Genomic DNA, 19,809 nt, shown 5'->3' with positions numbered 1-19,809 from the left:
AGATAAAGAGAGGAGGCCTCTCCGCCTGGGAGAGTTTACACTCTAAATTAGATTGAGATTGCATCGCAATAGCATTAACAGATCAAAGCAGGGAAGAGAGAGATGGGAGCACAAAACCTGCTTGAGAGCTGGGTCCTGGCAGGTACTCCCACTGAGGGAAAAGACTGGAGCTGATGAGCTTTGCGTGCTTCTTATTGGCCACTTCGGGTTTTTTAATTAAGCTTCTTTTGGCGGAACGTATTAAGCGTCTTACTGTGCCTGGATCAGCGAACTAGAGGACTTGGGGCATCGTTGGCATACTGCACATACTGCAAACCCATGCTTCTGACTTCACCTGGAGCTCTGATCTCAAGGGGGACGTGGTTGAATCGTGTGGACTTTTCCACTGTGCTGCATCCTAAGTGGCTCCTGTTAGGGCAGTGGGCTCCCACCTTTTTGGGTAGGAGATGACTTTTTGAATTAAAAAGCAACCCAAGATCTACCCGCCACTGCCACCGCCCCCCTCCCTCCCCAGCCTGCAGGTGCGGAGGGAAGGGCAGGGGTGGGGGGCAGATCCAGGTGGAGAGAAAAAACAATTATTTGGGTGTGCGCCCCCAGCAGGTAAGTCTCTGGAGGAAAGGGCAGGGGGAAGGCAAAGGGGGGTGGGGGAAGGCAAATTGAGGCCCCAACGGTGAGGGAGGGAGCTGGGCACAGGCAGGGGCTGGGGGGAGTGGGCATGTGCCCCCCCACGCCTTTGCTTGTCCCCCACTTTCCCCTGCCGCTGCCTGTGCCCTGCTCCCTCCCTCACCTCTGGGAGAGCCACGTGGCCAAAGAGCTGCGCCAGGAAGAGCCTGGCACTGCCCCAGCCCCAGCCTGCCCTGCCCCACGTGCAGACTGTCTCCCATGTCCTCCTGGGCTGTGTGCCCCCCATGTCCCCGCCTCAGATGAGCCACTCTGTGCCCACCGTGGCTGTGCAGCACCTGCCCCTCCCCACCCCTGCCGCAGTCACTGCAAGCCTGTGGCCGGGCTGCCTTGTGGCCCTACTGCTGCCCCACGTGTGTGGGGGCTAAGCCCCATTAGCCCCCCCCTTCTGCCACCTATGCCACTGTGGCCCCTGCCACCGGGTGAGTGGGGCCTCAGCTGGGCTGGGGGAGGGTTGGAGCCTGGGCTCCGGCTGCTGCATGTGCCCCGGTGGAGGCTTGGGGGGCACGTGTTCCCCCAGTCTGTCCCCCTGCACATTCATCCCACCGCTCCCGATCATGGAGCCTCTGACAGTCGATTTCAGGCTGGCTGAGATCGACTGTCAGAGGCTCCATGATCAACTACTCAGTCAGGATCGACCGGGTGGTGATCACTGCACTCGGGCATTTAGAGCAAGGAGAAAGCAGAGTCACCCAAGAGCAGGCCTGTCCACTCCCACTGCAGTAACACATGCATCGGATGCATCCAGGGCCATCAGCATGGGTGTCTGATCCTCGTGCCTCCCCAGGAAACATCCATCTCCCAGCTACGCCAGGGCAACTTCTTTCCTGTTCCTAATTCTAGGCTGAGATTGGCAAAGTGTACAGAGATCTAAGGCTGTTCCTTAAGTGCTTGTTTCTAATTGTGATGATCTCAAATGAGATCCTCCCATTGCCCCCAGAATATGGGGATCTCCCAGCGTTTGCCACCTCCCTTAGAAATTTGCTTGGAACAAATCCTTGACGTAGGAACTGATGTTTCCACATTGTGCGTTTTTGAGCTTGCTTGTAAAAACAAACATTGACAAGTCTGCTTGTTTCCTACCCGCTCTTTACAGAGCCTTTTCTTTTAAGAACTAATTTCTTCTTCTTCTCCCTTATTGGCTATTATGGAGATGCCTGGAGGCTCCTAATGAGATCAGGACTCCCATAGTGTGATATGCTGTGCTGTGTGCAGCCGCTTCTGACTCCAGGTTTGCCGCCCAAATTGCAAACAAAATATTATCGATGGGAAACGAAAGCACGGAGGCTGGGTGATTTGACCAAGAGCATGCAAACTGTCTGTTGCAGAGGCAAAGTTGGCCCTACATCTCCTGATGGCTAATGTAGTGCCATATTAACAGGACTGTCCTTTTTCATGTATTTCTAGTTAGTATGCTGCACCTGTGGGCCCGACGAGAGGCTAAGACGGCTCTAAAGATGCCGGTTCTAGACTCGTGTCCACCTCAGACCTATGGCAGAGGCCACCCCCAGTTGACCCACCTGTAAGTGGGCACCTGGTCGTTTGGGTTGGGAAGCCCAAGGTGGCTGGGTATGATGTTGATCACATCCCACCCTTGTGTGCCGGTGGCTACAGAAACTGGTGTGCCCTGTTCACACTAGTTCGGCTTAAGACAGACTTTACACCTATTTGCTGTTGTCATTTCTCACTAAGCAAAGTTAGTAATAAATGAAAGCTGTTCGTAGTGTTCCTTGCTGGACCTGTCTGTCAGGAGCCAGGGTAGCAAGCAAGCTACGTTGCGCCCAGCTGGGTATGGAGTGGGCCTGGCCCCAGGGGCCTGCATTGAATAGTTGCCTCCTTATAAGCAATGGCTCTTTCTGTGCCCAGCGGGCTACTCAACCGGACAGATGCCTCTGGCTAGGCTGGGGCTGCTCGCTCCCTGCTCTTCATCTCTTAGTTCCTGTCTCTGCTTTGGCTCTGCTGCTCTGTTCCTGGTTTCCTGTTCCCTGGGGGCTGCTTGTTGGCTTCCTGCTTTCATCCTGGCTTCTGGTCCCAGCCTGCTGACTCCTTTTTCCAGACTTCAGCTTTTACCCCTTTGGCTGCAGCCTGCTTGGCCCGGCTCCTTGGCTCCCTGGTGCTCCAGACTCTGCTCCGGACCCCTCTGGCAACAGCTCCTGGCTTAACTCAGTGATTGCCCATGTGTACCGGGCTCGGGGTGGCTAGCTCACTCATAGTCCTTCAGTGTCCTTTTACAGGCTCAGTTTGTCTGCACTTCCCTGCAGCAAGCTCCTTCCCGGCAGGAGTCGGTCAACCTAAGCCCTTTGCACAGTGCAAACTACCCACAGCAGACCGCTCGTTTGCTCTAACCACGTATGTCGTCTCTGATGCGCTCAGTCTCTTGCTTTGCTCCGAGGAGAAAGTCACTCCAGGCAGGGTCTCTGGGCATTGCTGTGCCGACCCACCAGCTCCTTGCATGGCTCCTGTCCCCAGGGGCCCTCTTAACTTTCTGTGTGCCATCTCATCATCTGGATCAGTTGGCCCAGTCCTCCTAGGCAGCCTGTAATCAGCTTTCACTGCCTGCATCTGGACTGCAATCCTTACCAGCCTGCGGGCTGCTCCCAAGCCCCTATAGCTGGCAGACTGCCCCTAGGCTCCTCAAGCTGGCAAGCCTTCTACATGATGTCCTGGACACACACAGCTATGGCTACAAGCTGCAGTACCCCTGGCCTGTGATTCCAGTCTCTGCCCTCCTGGGTTGTGCCTTCCCTTTGTGCTTCTCCGCCGGTAGACCACTTACCTCCCGGTTCCTCTGCAGACCTCCGCCTCCTGACCCACCGGCTCCCGATGCCCTAATTCTTCTTAGGACCTTTGCTTCCCTGGCCTTTTCTGTTGCTGATCCCCTGGGTGAGCCTCCAGAGCAGTGGTTCTCTGCCTTTTTACACTCAAGGTACCCCTCCATATCTTCTGTGAATTGAGCAGCACCCTGTTTCAAAACCTACCTGATGCATTATGGTGCTGGGAAGGAGGAGGAAAAGCCAGCTGGGAAAAAACATGCCTTGCAGGGAGTTGAGGGGAGGAGGAGGAGCTGGCAGGGGAGAACCTGCACTTACCACCTCACTTTTCTCTCTCCCTGGGGCATCCTACAAGGTGATCATGGCACCCTGGGGTGCTGGTTGAAAATCACTGCTCTGGGATCAAGACCCAATGAGCTACATCCCTGCTGCACTCTCGACAGCAGCAGGGATGCAGGCCTGAGTTTTCTTTCCAAACACCGGCGCTATAAAACGGCTTCTTTTCTTTCTCCCCCTCCAAAAATGCAAAGAGAAACATTACCCATATATCTCGCACACACTTCACAGGTTTACATTGCACCATTGCCAAGGCAGAGCCTGTAATCTGAAAATTGATTTTTCTCCTCAGTCTATTAAATCATTCAGATCTGTTAGTAGTTGTTCTGTTGGAGCAGGAAGTGGGCAGCCATGCTCGCTTTGTAGGCCTTGATTGGTTACATCGGGTTGTTTATGAGGAGCGCTGCGGGTTTTGTTTAATATTCCCGAGGTCTGGCAATTTACATCCATCGATTTACAAGGCACAGTCTTTCAAGAGGCACCGGCGTCGCTTCAAATTACAGAATGATTGAAATCATTGGTGACAACTAGCACATTGGATTTATTTTTTTCTTTAAATTTCCTGGAATGAAACATTTCTTCTCCTTGCAAAGTCTTTCGGCTGCACCTGCAGCCGGCTGAGAGAAATCCTATTGTACTGTAGCTCGCAAAGCCCCAAGCCCAGTCTAGACGGACAAAATTTAGTTATTGAGGCCAGGATCCCAAGGGTGTTTAGGAGCTGGGCTCCTCTGAATTTCAGTGGGATTTAGGCACCTACATACACTTGGGGGTCTGGGCCCTACTGCTTGCCAAGCAGACCACTGGCCAGTACATAAAAATCCTAGGTGCTTTCATTGCACAGCATGTCTCCTTGCTGAATATGGAGACTGGCCATCTGGCCCAGGTTCCTGGTAGATGACACCAGAAAGCAGAAGGAAGAGATGCCTGCTTGTTCTTCTGGTTTGATAACCTCCTCTTCTGGCTGTTCCCAGCCCAGCGTGTCTCCTCCTGCATTTCAGGCAAGAGGCCTATGGTAGACTACACACGCCACCCCTGCCATGCAGCATTGGGGGCAGTTGCCATGGGTGCCGTTTCCAACGTGCTTCCAAGCTCGTCACCCTGGCTCCTTCTCCTGGAACAAATCAGTTATCTGAAAGATCCTCCTAATGATCTTTCAGACCTTGAGTATCTTGTACATAAGCTGCTCTCCACGTCCACCCTGGCTGAGAATTAATAAAGCCGTAAGGAAGCCCAGTGAAAACAAGGGATCTTCTTGGAGACGGCCCGCTGGTCTGGAACAGGGCAACGGAAGAGGAAAAAGGCTGCGTTGATATCTTTAGATGTCAAGATTGCATTGACATTTTACTGATGGAGAAATTGCAGAACAGGGCAACCAGAGATCCTCTTCCGAGGGAAGGCACACAGGTATGGAGCAGGGCAACAGAGGAGGAAGGTTGCATCGACATCTTAAGAGGAGGAAGGTTGCATTGGCACCTTATTGATGGAGAAATCGGAGAATAGGGCAACTAGAGATCTTCTTCTGAGGGAAGGCAGGGACTGACTTACCAGATCAGGCTGCTGGGCCCTTGATTCGGGAAGGGGGAACGGTCTCGTGAGGAGGCAGCAGCCTGGTTCTTTCTTATTCTGTCGCAATCTGATTGTGTGACCCCGGGCAGGCCGCTTGATCTTTCTAGTCCCCACTTTCTGAACTTTGCCATAGTTATCATCCTACTGTTAATGTAGGATGTGTCAGCCTGCATCACACTCAGTTGTTCATCAGATACAAATACTTTCTGTTCCTTGTGTTAAAAAAAAAAAAAGAAAGAAAAGGTCATTTTCCAATAGACTGTCCTGCTCCAAAACCCAAACCTCCCAGCTGTTCAGATCTCAATGCTAAATGAGAGGAATCGGTCTACAGTCCCTGAGAAACAGCAGCTGCCAACTTAGCCTTCCTTCTCCCTCCTGGCGTAATGAGCCACCCAAATTGACTTTTCAGCCTTTGATTTAAATAAAGAGCAGATTGTCCCATTTTCCTCCTCCTCTTCCCCTTACCAACAAATGTGATTATGTCTTTACAAAAATCCCTGTAAATGAATTGCTGAAAGCTGAGCAAAATATATATATATCTTGCCACTGCAAGGGAAATTAGCTGAGTCTTGCATTTCAGATGACATGTCCATCCATCTCCCGAGCCTCTAACGAGACACTGCTAGTGCAAGCGGCAACCAGCCATCCTGGTTTCTTAGGGCAGCTGCCCCAGCATCACCTTGAGCTTGTTAAAGAAAATGATTCTTCCAGTGCTAATGGCCCAGCCCGGCGCTGGGAGCAGGTGGATCCAGGGATCTTCTGCCCGTGGTTTACAGAGCATTTGTATCATCAGCAGCATGAGAAATGGACTTTTCCCCTTTCAGCAGCAACAGGGAGATGATTTCCCAACTCAAACTGGGACCATATAAATAACCTCAGGCCTGATCCTGCCCCATCTACTGAGCCCTGCACCTTCATCAAGGTGAATGACATGAGCGGGGCTTTAAACGGCCACATATTTACTTACTTTCCCAAAAGTGCCTTATTAGCATCCCCCGTTACTGTATTTATATTGAAAGAGGTGCTTTTTAAATAAAGCCAACCCCCCCAGTTCATTGGTTTTCCCTGGTGGGAGGAATACCTCCAACAGGACCTTGAGCTGCACGTGTAAATAGGCTGCGTATCGCTGGCCGAACAATGTCCCGAGGTGGCGTGCGCACAGATGCCAGCCGTGTCTGCCGCCCCGGGCAGGTTCTCAGGATGTCTTCCTTGCATTTCCCTTTGACATTTAGGAGCTGGTTAATTATTTCCACTTGTGCTTCCCCGGCTCCAGAGTTTCTTTACTCTCCTCACTATCTCCTCGTTAACAAACTTCATAAATTTCAGTGGGCTTGGAGGAGTTCATAAACCAGTTCGCTTGGAGTAGTCTCGGTTTTATGCCCTTTTACTCAGCATGCATTTTTCTTCGGTAATTTACAGTAAAATTATAGGCACGATTAGGTGGTTTCCCTTCTGCCGTCTTTCCCAGCATGCTGTTCTTCTTGCCTTATGGCTCTGTCTTTTGCATTTATCTCAGTCTACTCTGATCTTTTGTTTTGCTGTCAAGGCATGGTTGACAATTTAGGGGCTTTATTGTCCTTTCCTATCTTTTCTTTAAAGAATAGGTCTCACGAGTGCTTTTAATAACATGGAGAAGGCCAAAAACCAGTGAGAGTTCCTCTTGTGTGCAGCATACTTCAGACGGCAGTAAGAGGCTTTCATAGACTCATAGAAAAGGAGGGTTGAAGGGGCCTCAGGAGGTCACATCTAGTCCAACCCCCTGCTCCAAGCAGGACCAGCCCCAACTGTATCATCCCAGCCAGGGCTTTGTCTAGTGGGGTCTTAAAAGCTTTCAAGGATGGAGATATCACCACCTCTCTCTGGAAAACCTTTTCCAGTGCTTTACTACACTCCTCATGAAAAAGTTTTCCTAATATCCAACCCAAACTTTTCTTGCTGCAACTTAAGACCATTGCTCTTTTTTATGTTATCTGCCCCCGCTGAGACGGGTCCAGCTCCATCCTCTTTGCAGCCCCCCTGCAGGGAGGTGAAGGCAGCTATTCAGTCCCCCCTCGGTTGTCTCTTCTGCAGACTAAAGAAACCCAGTTCCCTCAGCCTCTCCTCATAAGTCTTGTGCCCCAGACCGCTAACCATTTTTACCCTCCGCTGGGCTCTCTCCAATTTATCCACATCCTTTCCTGTGCCGGATTTGTTGTTCAGGTCTGGGGTGACCAAAATTGGACACCGTACTCCAGATGTGGCCTCACCAGTGCTGAATAGCGGGGAAGAATCACTTCCCTTGAATGCAATGCTCCTACCATCGCAGCCCAGGATGCAGGTAGCCTTCTTGGCACCAAGGGCACGCTGCTGGCTCGTATTCAGCTTCTTGCCCCTGTCACCCCCAGGTCCTTTTCTGCAGAGCTGCTGCCCAGCCAGTCAGCCCCACAGTGCATGGGATTGCTCCATCCTAAGTGCAAGATTTTGAACTTGTCCTTGTTGAACCTCATGAAGCCTTTCCTTTTACTGGTCCCCATCCAAGATGGAGGTTTTCCTCTATAAGCCTGTGGAAACAGTAATCTGGGAGATGCAGGAGTACCGCATTGGCTGTGTCTATCGTTAGAGGCAAGTCCATTGGAGAGCAAGAGCTTTCTATTGCTGCCACCAGATCAAGTCACTCCACGAGCTCAAGTGGGCGATGCCTGACCTCTGATGCTGATGATCCAAAGATCAGTTATTGCTAATGGCCCGTTTAGACCAAAAGTCTTCCCCTAGCTTAGGCGGCCCATTGGGCTAGCATGGTTAAGGCATGCTAGTTTCTGTGGCCAACAGTAAAACTGGCATCACATCTGTCCAACCCAAATATTAATTTACAGTTGGACTGAGAGTTGGGGGGCTGGCGGCTGTCACAGCAAGTCTTGCTCAAGTCTTGAATTCTCACGCCTTGAAATCCATATCAGGATGTCTTGATTGTTTTACCACTGTACCCCAACTGGCGACATATTCAAAGAGTCGTTCGAGTCCTAAACAGGGCCTGGAAGACAGATATTGGGGATGAGCTTTCTTTGAGCCAGGCAGAGCGCATGATGATAGCCTGCCAATGCACTTGCTAGCAAAGCCACTACTTTGGCTCAAGTAGCAATAGTCTGTGTTGCAGCACTGAAGGTCCCAGGTACAGACCTTGTTGGCATGCGGGTGTGTTTTACCAGCATTCAAATTAGCATACTAGTTGACACTACTCTGAAAAGCGGCATGGCCTAGGAAGAAAGAAAAGATGACGACAGGGATGCTTGGGACCTCTGTTTTTACCCTGTCACAGACTTTCCTGCATGGTCTTGGAGAAGTCAGTTAGCTCCTCTGTACCTGCTGCCTCTTTGAGGCAACCGGACCACAAGGACTCCTCGCCGCAGCGGGGGGGTGCGAGGATCTCTTTTTTTTTCATGTTTGTAAAGTGCCAAGATTCAGCAGCGAGTCATTTGGAGAGTGGCTGAAAGGTTTGAGTCGATCGCAGCCCCATCTCCAGAGTTGCCGCCTGCTCACAAAAGCCGCTTGTGCATGAAGGGTAGAGCTGCCTGGAAAAGTGTTAGTTAATATTTGACCATCAGGACTTGCAGTAGAGATGATATCTTTTATTAGACTAATAAGATTTTTCCCAAAAAAAAAGAAAAATTCTTTAATATTTGATGTATTCGGGCAGGAGTTAGCAACACGTGTGCTAGATCTGGTCTGGGGAGCCTTTGCATCTGGACCACAGAACCAAGGGGTTTTGCCGACGCTGAAGCCATGCAGTCGCGGGGCGGGCAGCAATTTGGGGCTTCGTTCATGCTGCAGGTGGGCAGCAAGTAGAAGTGGTAGCAGCTATTTTAGAAGCACCTGCCTGATCTAGACTGATCCAGCCGCTGCTGCTGAACCTTGCCCGCCGGTACATTAGTGTTTTCAAGGCATTGAACAAACTTGAACTAACTCCCACAGCAGCTTTACGGGGCCAGGGACATCAACATTCCCACGTTAGGGTCAGGGACGGAGAGGGATGTTAAAGGACTTGTTCTGGACTATTCATTGAGTCTGGTGCAAACACAGCGGCACTGGGGCTAATTGTGGTGTCACCTAGTAGTTTAGGAGCTGTGCTTCAACCACAGGAAACCATCCTTCCCCTTTTTGCACTGTGCAGGGGGCAATTTATACGTTTCCCCTTGCCCTGTGGTTATAGAAATATCAGCTCCGCAGCAATATCCTCGTGCACAAATGATCTTGGTGGTTGATTAAATCCCTCAGCTTTGTTTTGGAGTTTAATTGATTGCAGAAGCAGTTTGTTGCTTCATATGCTCCAGCATTATAGACATCAGAGCTTAGCTAAACCTATGCAGCGGCATGGGGGGAAGTAGACAAAATGACACGGTTGCTAAAGTGCACTCATTTGATTAAACATATTCCCCATCACTAACATGTACTTTGTGTCTTCTTAGCACTGTCACCAGGTCAGGACAGCCATGCAAGCATGGAGCTCCCACCAGCATCTGAGCAGATCATGCAGACCCTCAGTGAACTGGCCAAGTCCTTCCAGGAGATGGCTGACCGCTGTCTGCTGGTCCTCCATTTGGAAGTCAGGTACTGTATAATGCCTCTGCATTTGGGGTGTCTACATCAATGCGTGTGGTTAAGACCGCTGTAAAGCTCCAGTAATTAGATGTGCTTCTTCCAGAAAGTGCCTGATGTTCTTTGGGAGATAAGGGATCGTGACAGATATCAAGCTCCGGGAATTTAAAAGGGTTCGTGTGTGCGCATGCATGCACACGTGCACCTCTGGGTGTGTTCAATGGTATCATCTTGCACACGGTCCCATAGCTTCTATGAGCCACAGCAAGGAAAACGCTGCCATTACACGGCCACATCAGGTCAAACCACCTCAGTGAGGATAGGAGTTAATGTAGCCTGCAAGCAATCCAGTTTGGGAGGAATTTGCAGAGAGGTTGAATGAGAGAAGAGCAGAGAGGAGGCGAGACCTGCAGGGAGGAAACGGGCCTTCAGTCCAGTCTGGCACCATGCCCTCCAACAAAGCCCTAGAAGAAGAGATGGGGTGGGTGTGCAGAGGCTGCCCCGTTCCTGGTCGCGTCTCAGCCCTGAGGTTTGAGGCTGGGTGTTCAGCAGGATGCAGGGAAACACTGCAGGGGCCCAACACATCAGAGCGGTGGGAAAGCTTGAGGGGAAAACGGTTCTTTTTTCTAACAATTTGTGCATTGGGAAAACTTTTTTGGTGGGGGGAGAGAGGGGCCTTTTCCAGACAAAAAAATGAAGCAGCACAAAAAGAACTGTCTTGCATCTGACATCTTTTTAATGCGTATCCCTCACTGTGCCTCGGAGGGCGGTCTGGGAAATCACACCATCGGCTGCTGAAAGGGGAGAAAGGTGGGGGCACCAGCTAGCTCATTTTGTAGATATATATGGGGCTACAAGGGCCAAGAGTGAAGGCCATCAGCTGTCGCAGGAGAAAGAGCCTCGGGAAGCAGTTTTTCCCCGGTGCATGGCACTGGTTGCTTGTCTTCCTCCGGGCAGCTGCACAATTTGATGCGTCGGCGGCTTGTCCTGATGTGACCCGTTTTGAGCTTTATCCCGTGCTCGGGTAGATTAGTGCAGCTCCTCATTTTCAGAGAAGAAATAAAACCGTACACGTGTCGGCAGCCCCTCCACCTGCGCGCCCTGTTCCGGTGGATACGTCGCTTCACTTATGGGCACCCAGAAAAACCAGGCCTGGAGGCATTAGGAGGGGAAGGTGGGAACACCCAGCCAAACCCTAGCGCTGTCACACATTGGGCTCTAGGCACCGAACAGGCTGTCATTAGCCCGCAGTTTCAGGACACCAGGCAACTGGGGTGTGAGTAACAGCAGGTAAAGTGAGGTTGAGGGAGGTAGCAGATAGGAGATTTTCCCCTTCCTCAGGTGATCTGGCCATTATCCGGGCCCAATCTGATGCTGTCGGTGCAAAAAAGCCAATTGTGAGAGGCTCGTTGCAGGCCACTGGAAGGGAAACCAAGGTGAGCTAATGACCAGTAAAATCTTTCTCTGGGAGTTTCCCTCTTACGCTGAGTGCACCAACCACCTGCCACGCCAGGCGGCACAAAGCTAGTCCCTCCGGCATCTCTTCCATAGCAGGGTTGCCAGAAAGGACTGTGCCAGCTCCCGGGATTTCTGCCATTGTCAGGGCGTGTTTTCATTCAGAAAACCCTGTTCTTTAAACAGGCCCTCAGCATGTGTTGCCAGAGAGCACGGGAACGCGTCGGGCCCCTTGCTGTTGCAGGTGCCGTTCAAGGCGACACAAGCCGAGGTTTGCATTGCAGAAAGCCTCTGCGTTGTCTTCTCCTCCAGCTCGTCCAGTTGCTTCATGGTTTTGCCCTGTTGGGGCTTGGTCGGTATTGGGCTGCAGCAATGCGCGAGGCACACGAGGCTCTCCTAAACCTGAAGCCGTGCTGTGCCACTCAGCAAGCAGCGTGCGTGAAAGAAGAAATTGTCCCTTCATTTTTTTTTTACTTTTTACCTGCTCATTTACAAGGAACCTCGTTGAGACTTGCAGATCAGTACCCATATTCACAATAATCCCACTGGCACGTACAACTTTGGTTCTGTCCATTAGACAATCTTAAAGCTCTTTCATAAACATTAACTCGGCACTGTAAGTCCTAGGATGTCGGGAAGTAGTATTAACCCAGTGTCACGGAGGGAGGCTGCCGAAGCAGAGTTATCTAATTTGCCTTAACTACCACATCATGTTTTTGGCCACGTGGCCTAAAAATCCAAGTCTCTGCCGCCTTCCTTAATGACAATGCCATTCTTCTTGTTCAGATTTAATAACCACACCTGACTTATACTATAGGAATTAACAGAAAATTCATGGATGATAGATCTATTAGCAGCTGTTGACCAGAACGGTTAGAGATGTTTCCTCTGGTGTCTCTAAACCTAAAATGGCAAATGCCAGGGAGGGTATTGAACAGGGCATGGATCACTCTAGAGATACCTGGTTCAACACTCGCCCTCTATAGCATCCTCTTCTGCCACTGCTGGAGATGGGATGCTGGGCTCGATGCAGCACGGTGCTTTTTATGTTCTTGTCTTCTACAGTTAGTAGCTAATGGCTCAAGAGAAGGGTTTGTGCATGCAGATAAGCACAAGCAAGGTTCAACCACATCCGTTCTGCCGTCTGCTGCATCTAGGGACTGTTTGGGGGCCCAGTTCAGGTCTGTGTGCCGTTTAGAGGAGCCCTGGGGCTGCACTAACTTGTACATGCTCATCATAGCCCCTCACGAGACATTTTGCTGGCGGGCATCACAAGAGACTAGGACGCCCCAATCTGGGCCGCCTCCTGCCCTTGTAGCACTTTCACGTATGCCAGGCCTGTGCTGACTTGGTGGTTCCCAGTGTTGGGAAGGTCTCGGCTCGTTCCTTAGGATATCTGCACCGCTTTGCTCCCACAGTGCAAAGGGAACTTAACATGGGCCAGGTTCTGATCTCATTTTCCCTGCTATAGTTTCCTGTCGTATGGTTTCAAAAATACCCATGGAAAATAACTGAAACCATATTAAATTCCCGGCCGGTTCTGCTGCGGACTTCACTGAAGCCTGGTGCCCCATTTAGGTTTTGGGGTAAATTCTCTAAATTAAAAGTCTGTAGACCCCCTAAGAGGTAATATAAATGTCTAGGACTTCTCCAGAAGATACCTCAGGAATCGTGCAAGAGCGTAGTATTGCTTTATAGAGCTTTGCATGAACTGTTCACGGGTTAAAAAAAAAAAAAAAATAGTGGTAATATTAAATATCTGTGAGCAGGTGCTGCCACGGCTAGCTCATTATTGCTTTATATCCCCTGGCTCGTACTTTGCCTGTTTTAACATGTTACTAGGGCTTAAGGATACATGGAGAGGGTTTTTTTCCCCCAAGATCCTACAATGAAGCACTTGTTGGACTTGCACATGCTAGGGTGGAGAATCTGAATAAAAGGCACTTGTCATTTTTACCTCCAACTGCATAGGTCATACTTGATCACCAAGATCTCATTCTGTTCATCCCTGAAGGGAGCAAAATGACATGCTGAGAGGTGAATACATTTGAGGCAGAAATCACCGGCCAATTTATCATGATCATTATTATTATTTTTCCCCTATTAAAGAGGAAATACTAAGTTGTTGCACCATACAAGACCAGCTTCAAATGTCACCTTGATCAGGCAATTGCTTTAAATAAAACCTCTACCTTCAGGAGACCTTAGCTGCGTACTGTCGCAGCCATGTATCACGGTAACATCCTAAATATGCACTTTACAAAAATCAACCCTCCCGCTGTGCAATCAGCAGTGTTTTCAGAAAACCTTAATGCCAAAGTCACGTCAAGGTCAGTATGAACATGCCAGCGTTTTGAAGGCGGGGGGAGCCAGGCTCATTTTGCAGCCATTTCAATCCTGTTGCACGGTGGTAACAAAATATTGCCAATCAATTCTATTTGGGATCAGCCAGGGCACTAAAAGCAGTGTTAATTATTGAAGGACTAAGGGCTTTAGTTGCCTTTAGAGACTTGCTAATGAGACAAAGCGTTCGTCTTTCTGCTTGGCTGCCAGTTGAAAGCCAGCACAAGTCGGGAAGTTTGAGAAAGTTACCGTAGGCTGGTGCCTGCCCAGTGATTTGTATGAAATGCATTTTGGACAGTGGGATAACTGGGGCGGGACAACTCGGGGAGCTGCCCCAGGCACTAATTTGGGTGGTGGGGATGGGGAAAAAACTAGGCTGGTGCTGCAGCCGTGTGATTGCAGCAGTGGTAGCAGCCAGACGGCGTTCCTGCCTCTGTGCGTGGCAGCCGCCCCAGGCACTCGGCCGCATCGCTGCGCCTCTGGTTTTGGAGGTTGCTCTCTGGTCCCAGAGAGGAATATTCAGCCGCTGCAGTTCAGCGCCCTTGTTAGCAATCCAAGCTGAGAGATTGAGGACTGAACAAACCAGAGACTTGGCACAGCCCCTCCATGTCACGGTGGTGATTTGTTTGTCGTGTCCAGTTGCCACACTTGCTCAGTGGATTATTAAGGGGTTTACATCACTCCCACTGAAGCAATGGGAATCCCACCACCTGTTGGTTCAATGGGACCTGTACCAAAGAGGGCTTCAGTATATAAAACATTGCTCCAGTATTTAGCAGCCCTCAACTCATCCCAAACACATTTTTAACAAGGGTAAAGCTTATCCGCAGACAGCTTTTGCTGCCAATGGCTCGGTTTATCCAGGAAGCTAAAACGCTTTCTTCAATATTTCTTCCAGCCAAATCCATACGACATTGGATAAATAGCTCAGTGGGTTAATATTAACATCTTACCTTACCTTGTTTCTGCCTTCTGTCGCCTAGAGTTCATTGCTTCCATTATCTGATCCCGCTGGCTAAACAAGGGAATTATGCTATAGTCGCCAATGTGGAAAGTATGGATTATGATGCTCTCGTGGTGCGGCTGAATAAGGACATCAGCGCCATCGAGGAAGCTATGAGTGCCAGCCTGCAGCAGCACAAGTTTCAGTACATCTTTGAAGGTCAGACGTCTGTTGGAAAGGATGGCTGATGTGCTAGGAGGGAGGGGGAGCCGGGAGTCTGCTCTGCCACTTGGGACGCGGTCTACGCTTTGGGTCTTCCCAAAAAATGAGGTTATTGTTCTCAGCCTAGAGCTGCAAACGTTCTTGTTTGGAAATGCAGACCGTGGCATGGCAGCCATCTGCAGCAGATTGATAGGGAGATCCGTACAGACACAGGGCAGATGGAAATCCTGCTGCCCCTATGCCATTCCTTTGTATAAATGGATAAACACGAGGAACGGGCCCATTTTAGATGGGGAAACCCATAAGATGAAGTCTGTTCAGTGAGGTCCTCCATCAGGAAATCTGTGTGGTCTGTTATGGAGCAGGCCCTACTCGAAGCACAGTTCTTCTGTTTCTGGAATTAGATGGGGGCAACAGGAGAGCTTCAACAGATTGGAAGGTGTGAAGAAGAAGTTTTCCAACTATTTGAGTTGACTGAATAAAAGATATCAGGTTTACCCAAAGAACCTTGTCTGCCTATGTCCTTAGACCAACCCGGCTACAACCTGTAAAGACCTTTAAGAGTCTAAATGACGTTTAGTTCATCTCATTTATATTTCCTCTGTGTCTTTAATGGTCTTCTGGCCTCTAGGACAGTGCAGATCATCTTATGCAATGGATTGTGCAAGGTCAGAATAATCCAAGCAGATACAAGTCTTGCTCTATGTAGCACGATGGGCAGGCAGAGTGGGGAAGCCTTGCAATAATCCTTTTCCCCACGTTATGTACCATTCATATTCCTGAGTGAAGTTTGAAGGTCCAAAGAATCATGGAAAATAGGCCTGGAAGGTGCTCTAGTCCAACCCCTTGCTCAAGGCAGCCTACTTGGGTCAGAGACCACCCTCAATGAGACCCATCTCTCCAAATAGCATGTTGATGCTCCCTGTGCATATAACCTGAGAGCAAGACTTCTAGCATCTGTGAACAAATCTAGATTTGCTTCCTAACCATGAGCCTTGAAAGCTCAACCTGATACGTGGAGATCTTAAAGTTTTATTCTACTCCAAGCGTAATGACCGGCTCTGTGTCCAAAATGATCGGATGTTGATGGTACCTGAGGCAGAATGCAGATCTTTTTTTTCCAACTATGTTGGATCTTCTGGGCTGGCAATGGTGCCGGAAGATGGGGGGGAAACAGTTGTATCAGTAGATCAAACAGTTGTAACTCAACAGATGTGTGGGGAAGTTGAGACAAGTGCTAACAAGAGGCTGTAAGAATTTCCCATTGAGCTCGTGAAAGGAAAGAAAATTATCCAGAATCTGCTTAATAAATCCAGGGGCTCACTTGAAGCTCTGGAAAAATCAGTGGCTACAAAAAGTTTTACTTCTGTTCTTTCATGATAATTCTTGGTGTATTAGATTTATCTTTTTTTATTAATTTAAAAACAGTTGGGGGGAAGTCACCCAAAAAGTAGCAAGGTGGTGAAGGTAGGATCCAGAACCCACCCTAAGAACATGAGTTGTACCGTCCATTAAAAGGGAACAGCAGGGCAATGCTTACGTGTCCTTCCTCTTCCAGTTCTTTGACTTCTCGCTCCTTCCCCCTAGGCTTGGGCCACTTGATTTCCTGCATTCTCATCAACGGAGCCCAGTACTTCAAGCGGATCAGTGAATCTGGCATCAAAAAAATGTGCAGAAACATCTTCATCCTCCAGCAGAACTTGACCAACATCACTATGTCCCGGGAGGCTGACCTGGACTTTGCAAGGTAAGTTGGAAAGCGCGCCTGCCCCTGTCTCCTCCTTCCCTTTTGTTCACATGATGACATCTGTGTTGACGAGAGAGATTGCTTCAAGGCATTATCTATCCGCTGTGGTTGGATAAAGCCGACCAGTGGAGTTAAAAAAAACCAACGCTGGAGATACCATTCACTTCTCCCTCCTTTATACAGGACGTTCAGCAGAGAATCGTTCAGCAGAACGAAGGTCACTTTGAGTTTAGCCTCCACCAAATTAGTCACATTATGGTTGCTACCTGCTATCAGCCTGGTACGTCCCCTAGGAAATGTCCAGTTGGGCGGCAAGAATAAAGCACCGCAGCCTCGGGGATTCAAAAGGCTCTGTCCCTTGAAAGGTCTGTTCTAAAAACAGAAGCAGTAGACGCGTCTTCCATCCCTATTGAACTGCCTTGCTTAGTCCTCCCTGCTGCCGTGCTCGGAAAGCCCATCCATTGAAATCAAAGGAACGCCATGACGTTTTGCCAGCTCTAGCGTTGTGTTTTGGCAGGTACCTGTCATCACAAGTGGCTGCGAAAGAGACCTCATTGTCTTAACAAAAATATTCCTGTTCTCTTGGCAAAGTTTGCGTGCTGGATTTAATGGGAGTCCTATTTGTCCCGGAGAGTTGAAAAGGATCTTGTATTCATAGAAACTGATGGATGAGTTTGAGGTAGGCAGACTATTATAATTGCCCAGAAGGGGAGGGTTTGATCAGAATACCAGGGCTGATACCCTGCTGTTTTACAAATAGCTTGCAACATTTATCCTAAATCTTGTTTTGTCTTTTCCTCATTAAAGAGCAACTGCTGAAGTCGAGAGGCAGCAGAAGTTGATAAGTATTAATTAGGCTCCTTGATGCAGACAACTGTAAGGTTCAAAAGGACCTCAAAATCCGTTTGGGCCACCCCCCTTACAATAGGCAATGTAGAGGCCATCTTTTATAGCTGTGCAAAGTGAGGCCAAGGTGTCAAATATGTCACTTGGTGTCACCGAGTAGAGTATGTCAGGGAGGGAGAAAGGTGTCAGGACTGGAGCTAAGATCTTTCTATTTCCTATCTCCCAGTCCTGTACTCAGACCAACACACCCATGTTTCCTTAAAGAAAGAAAGGTCGTTAACTTTTGACTCCGTTAGCAAAGTGCCAGCAGCACTCTGCTGCTGAGCACTCAAGCAGTCCCATCACAAAAAGTAGCTGGAGCTTTTGGAATGAGCACATTAATGACAGCCCAATTAAACGACGCACAAAGATCTGTATTGACTTTGCAAATAGATATAAGAAGAGAGCTGGTGTCTCAAATGCACAGGTTCTGTCATCTTGGCAGTGACCGTTTCAGCAATAGGCAGCTGAGCAGATGGCATATTCCTAGGGAAGGGTTTGGGGCTTGAAGTCTAACAGCAGGTGTGGGTCAAAGGCAAAAGCTCAATGCAGGGCTTTGGAGTAAAAACTAATGGGAATCAGGTTTGTCACCATTTGACACAGACTGAGTTAGGTGCAACGTCTGACTTACTCACACAGAGGACAACAAAGTATGAAGGAGTGCTTCATCTACTTGGGCTCTCGTGGGGGGAATGAGCTCATTATTGAATTAGTGTATTCATAATAACATTGACATGGGGAAGTTATGAATGCTGAGGCCTACGGGGGTAGAGAGATCCATTACTAATTCTCTGAGGACTTTAATTCCCAAATTCAATCATCCCTTTTTAAATGATTTTTTTTTTTAGTTGAAAAGTTAAATAAATTAGCCTTGGTTTCTGGCAAACAGAGCAGGGCTCAAGCATGTGCTAGCAGCAACTGGCATGCAAATAAAGACATGCTGACCAAGCGCTACTGGAGGCTGGCAAAGCTGAGCCATCGAGTTAGTAGCTGCGGCAGTCGCTGAATAGCAAGGGAATAGCGCTGCCCAGGATGTTACAATGTTTAAAAGGAGGGGGTCGGGTGGGACACATTGGTCTTCCTTAGCTGCCCATCATCAGGGATCCGGGTTTCCTGTTTCCCACGGGAAAATGGAGATAACTGCAGTTTTTACTCTTTCCCAGAGGGAAACTTGGATTTCTCATTTTAGTGGAGAAACCCGTGGATTTTGCAGCTTTGCAAAGAGCTGTGTGCAGGTGGGCAGAGATCCAGCCTGCAAGGGGCTGGGGGGAGCGGGAGGAGGGTGGTCAAGCAGGAGGCGCTATGTGCGTGCATGTGCACGCGGCCGCCAGGCAGCCTGGAGAGCAGCTCCCACAGGTAAGTTGGGGTGGGGGTTGAGGCCCCCGTAGAGAGGGAAGGAGGGAGTTGAGCAGGGCTGGGGCAGGTGGGGCCTGGGGCTGCAGTGGGCAGGCACCGGCTCGTCCGGAGACCAGTGGGGAAGGGCCAGGCCCCCACTGCTGCATTCACTCCCAGGGAGGCAGCACAGACCCATGCCCCCCAGATCTGTGTGTGGGGCAGGGGCCGGCTGCCCACTCCCCGCCCTGCTGCCCTCCCCCAGGGGCTTCGCAGCCCAGCGGGTGCGACCTGGTGCTGCAGGGAACAGCGGGGCCGCATGGGGATCTCCTTGCCGTTGCAAGTTCTGTGTTGCCCTGGCAATGCGTCCCCTGCCCACGCGGCAAAAGCAAGGGACATAACCCCATGCCACCATCCGCGGTGCTCCCGCGCGTGCAGGGGACACTTCGCGAAGGCAGCGCGGAGCTCACAGCGGCAAGGAGATCCCCACGTGGCCCCACCATGCCCTTGCAGTGCCGGGTTGCACCCTCTGGGCTGCAGAGCCCCCGATGGAGGGCAGCCGGGCCAGGGGACTGTGGGGGGTAGTGAGGGACCTTCCATTTGAATCATGGATTTGGGAGGTTTTATTGGAGAAATTGCAGGTTTTTTTATCAGAATTTGCTGTTGTTTTTTTTTTTTTTTTAATTATCAGGGAAAACCAGGATCCCTGCCCATCATCTGGAAGGGGCCGTTTTTGTATGAGGAGAGCTCTTTGGGCCTGCCCGAGTTGAGGGAGGGTAGAGTTGCGCCTTGTATATTAACCAAGTGGGTGGGCAGGTGTGTGTTTGCATGTACTCACGCACTCACTCGTGCACACACACGCGTACACATATGAGGGTGCATAGCACAAGCTCTTGTGACCAGAGGCTCATTTTGTCTGGTCCTGTGAAAGGATGCACACAGAAAGCAGAGCATAA

General features: G+C 49.9%; 1 protein-coding gene across 1 annotated transcript in view; it reads left to right on the top strand.

The window, feature by feature from the left end:
* The window catches only part of EXOC4 (exocyst complex component 4), a 577,394-nt gene that overhangs the window by 521,563 nt on the left and 36,022 nt on the right, over positions 1-19,809 (top strand). Inside the window, exons 15-17 of the mRNA XM_090041546.1 lie at positions 9,797-9,938; positions 14,708-14,886; positions 16,477-16,636. Coding sequence (XP_089897672.1) covers positions 9,797-9,938; positions 14,708-14,886; positions 16,477-16,636 — 481 coding nt within the window. The remainder of the gene's footprint in view (positions 1-9,796; positions 9,939-14,707; positions 14,887-16,476; positions 16,637-19,809) is intronic.

Source organism: Crocodylus siamensis, chromosome 4 (assembly GCF_052110815.1).
Source record: "Crocodylus siamensis isolate JL-2025a chromosome 4, ASM5211081v1, whole genome shotgun sequence".
NCBI classification, from domain to species: domain Eukaryota; kingdom Metazoa; phylum Chordata; order Crocodylia; family Crocodylidae; genus Crocodylus; species Crocodylus siamensis.
The sequence above is the reverse complement of the archived record's forward strand: the minus strand, read 5'-3'. Positions and strand labels throughout refer to the sequence as shown.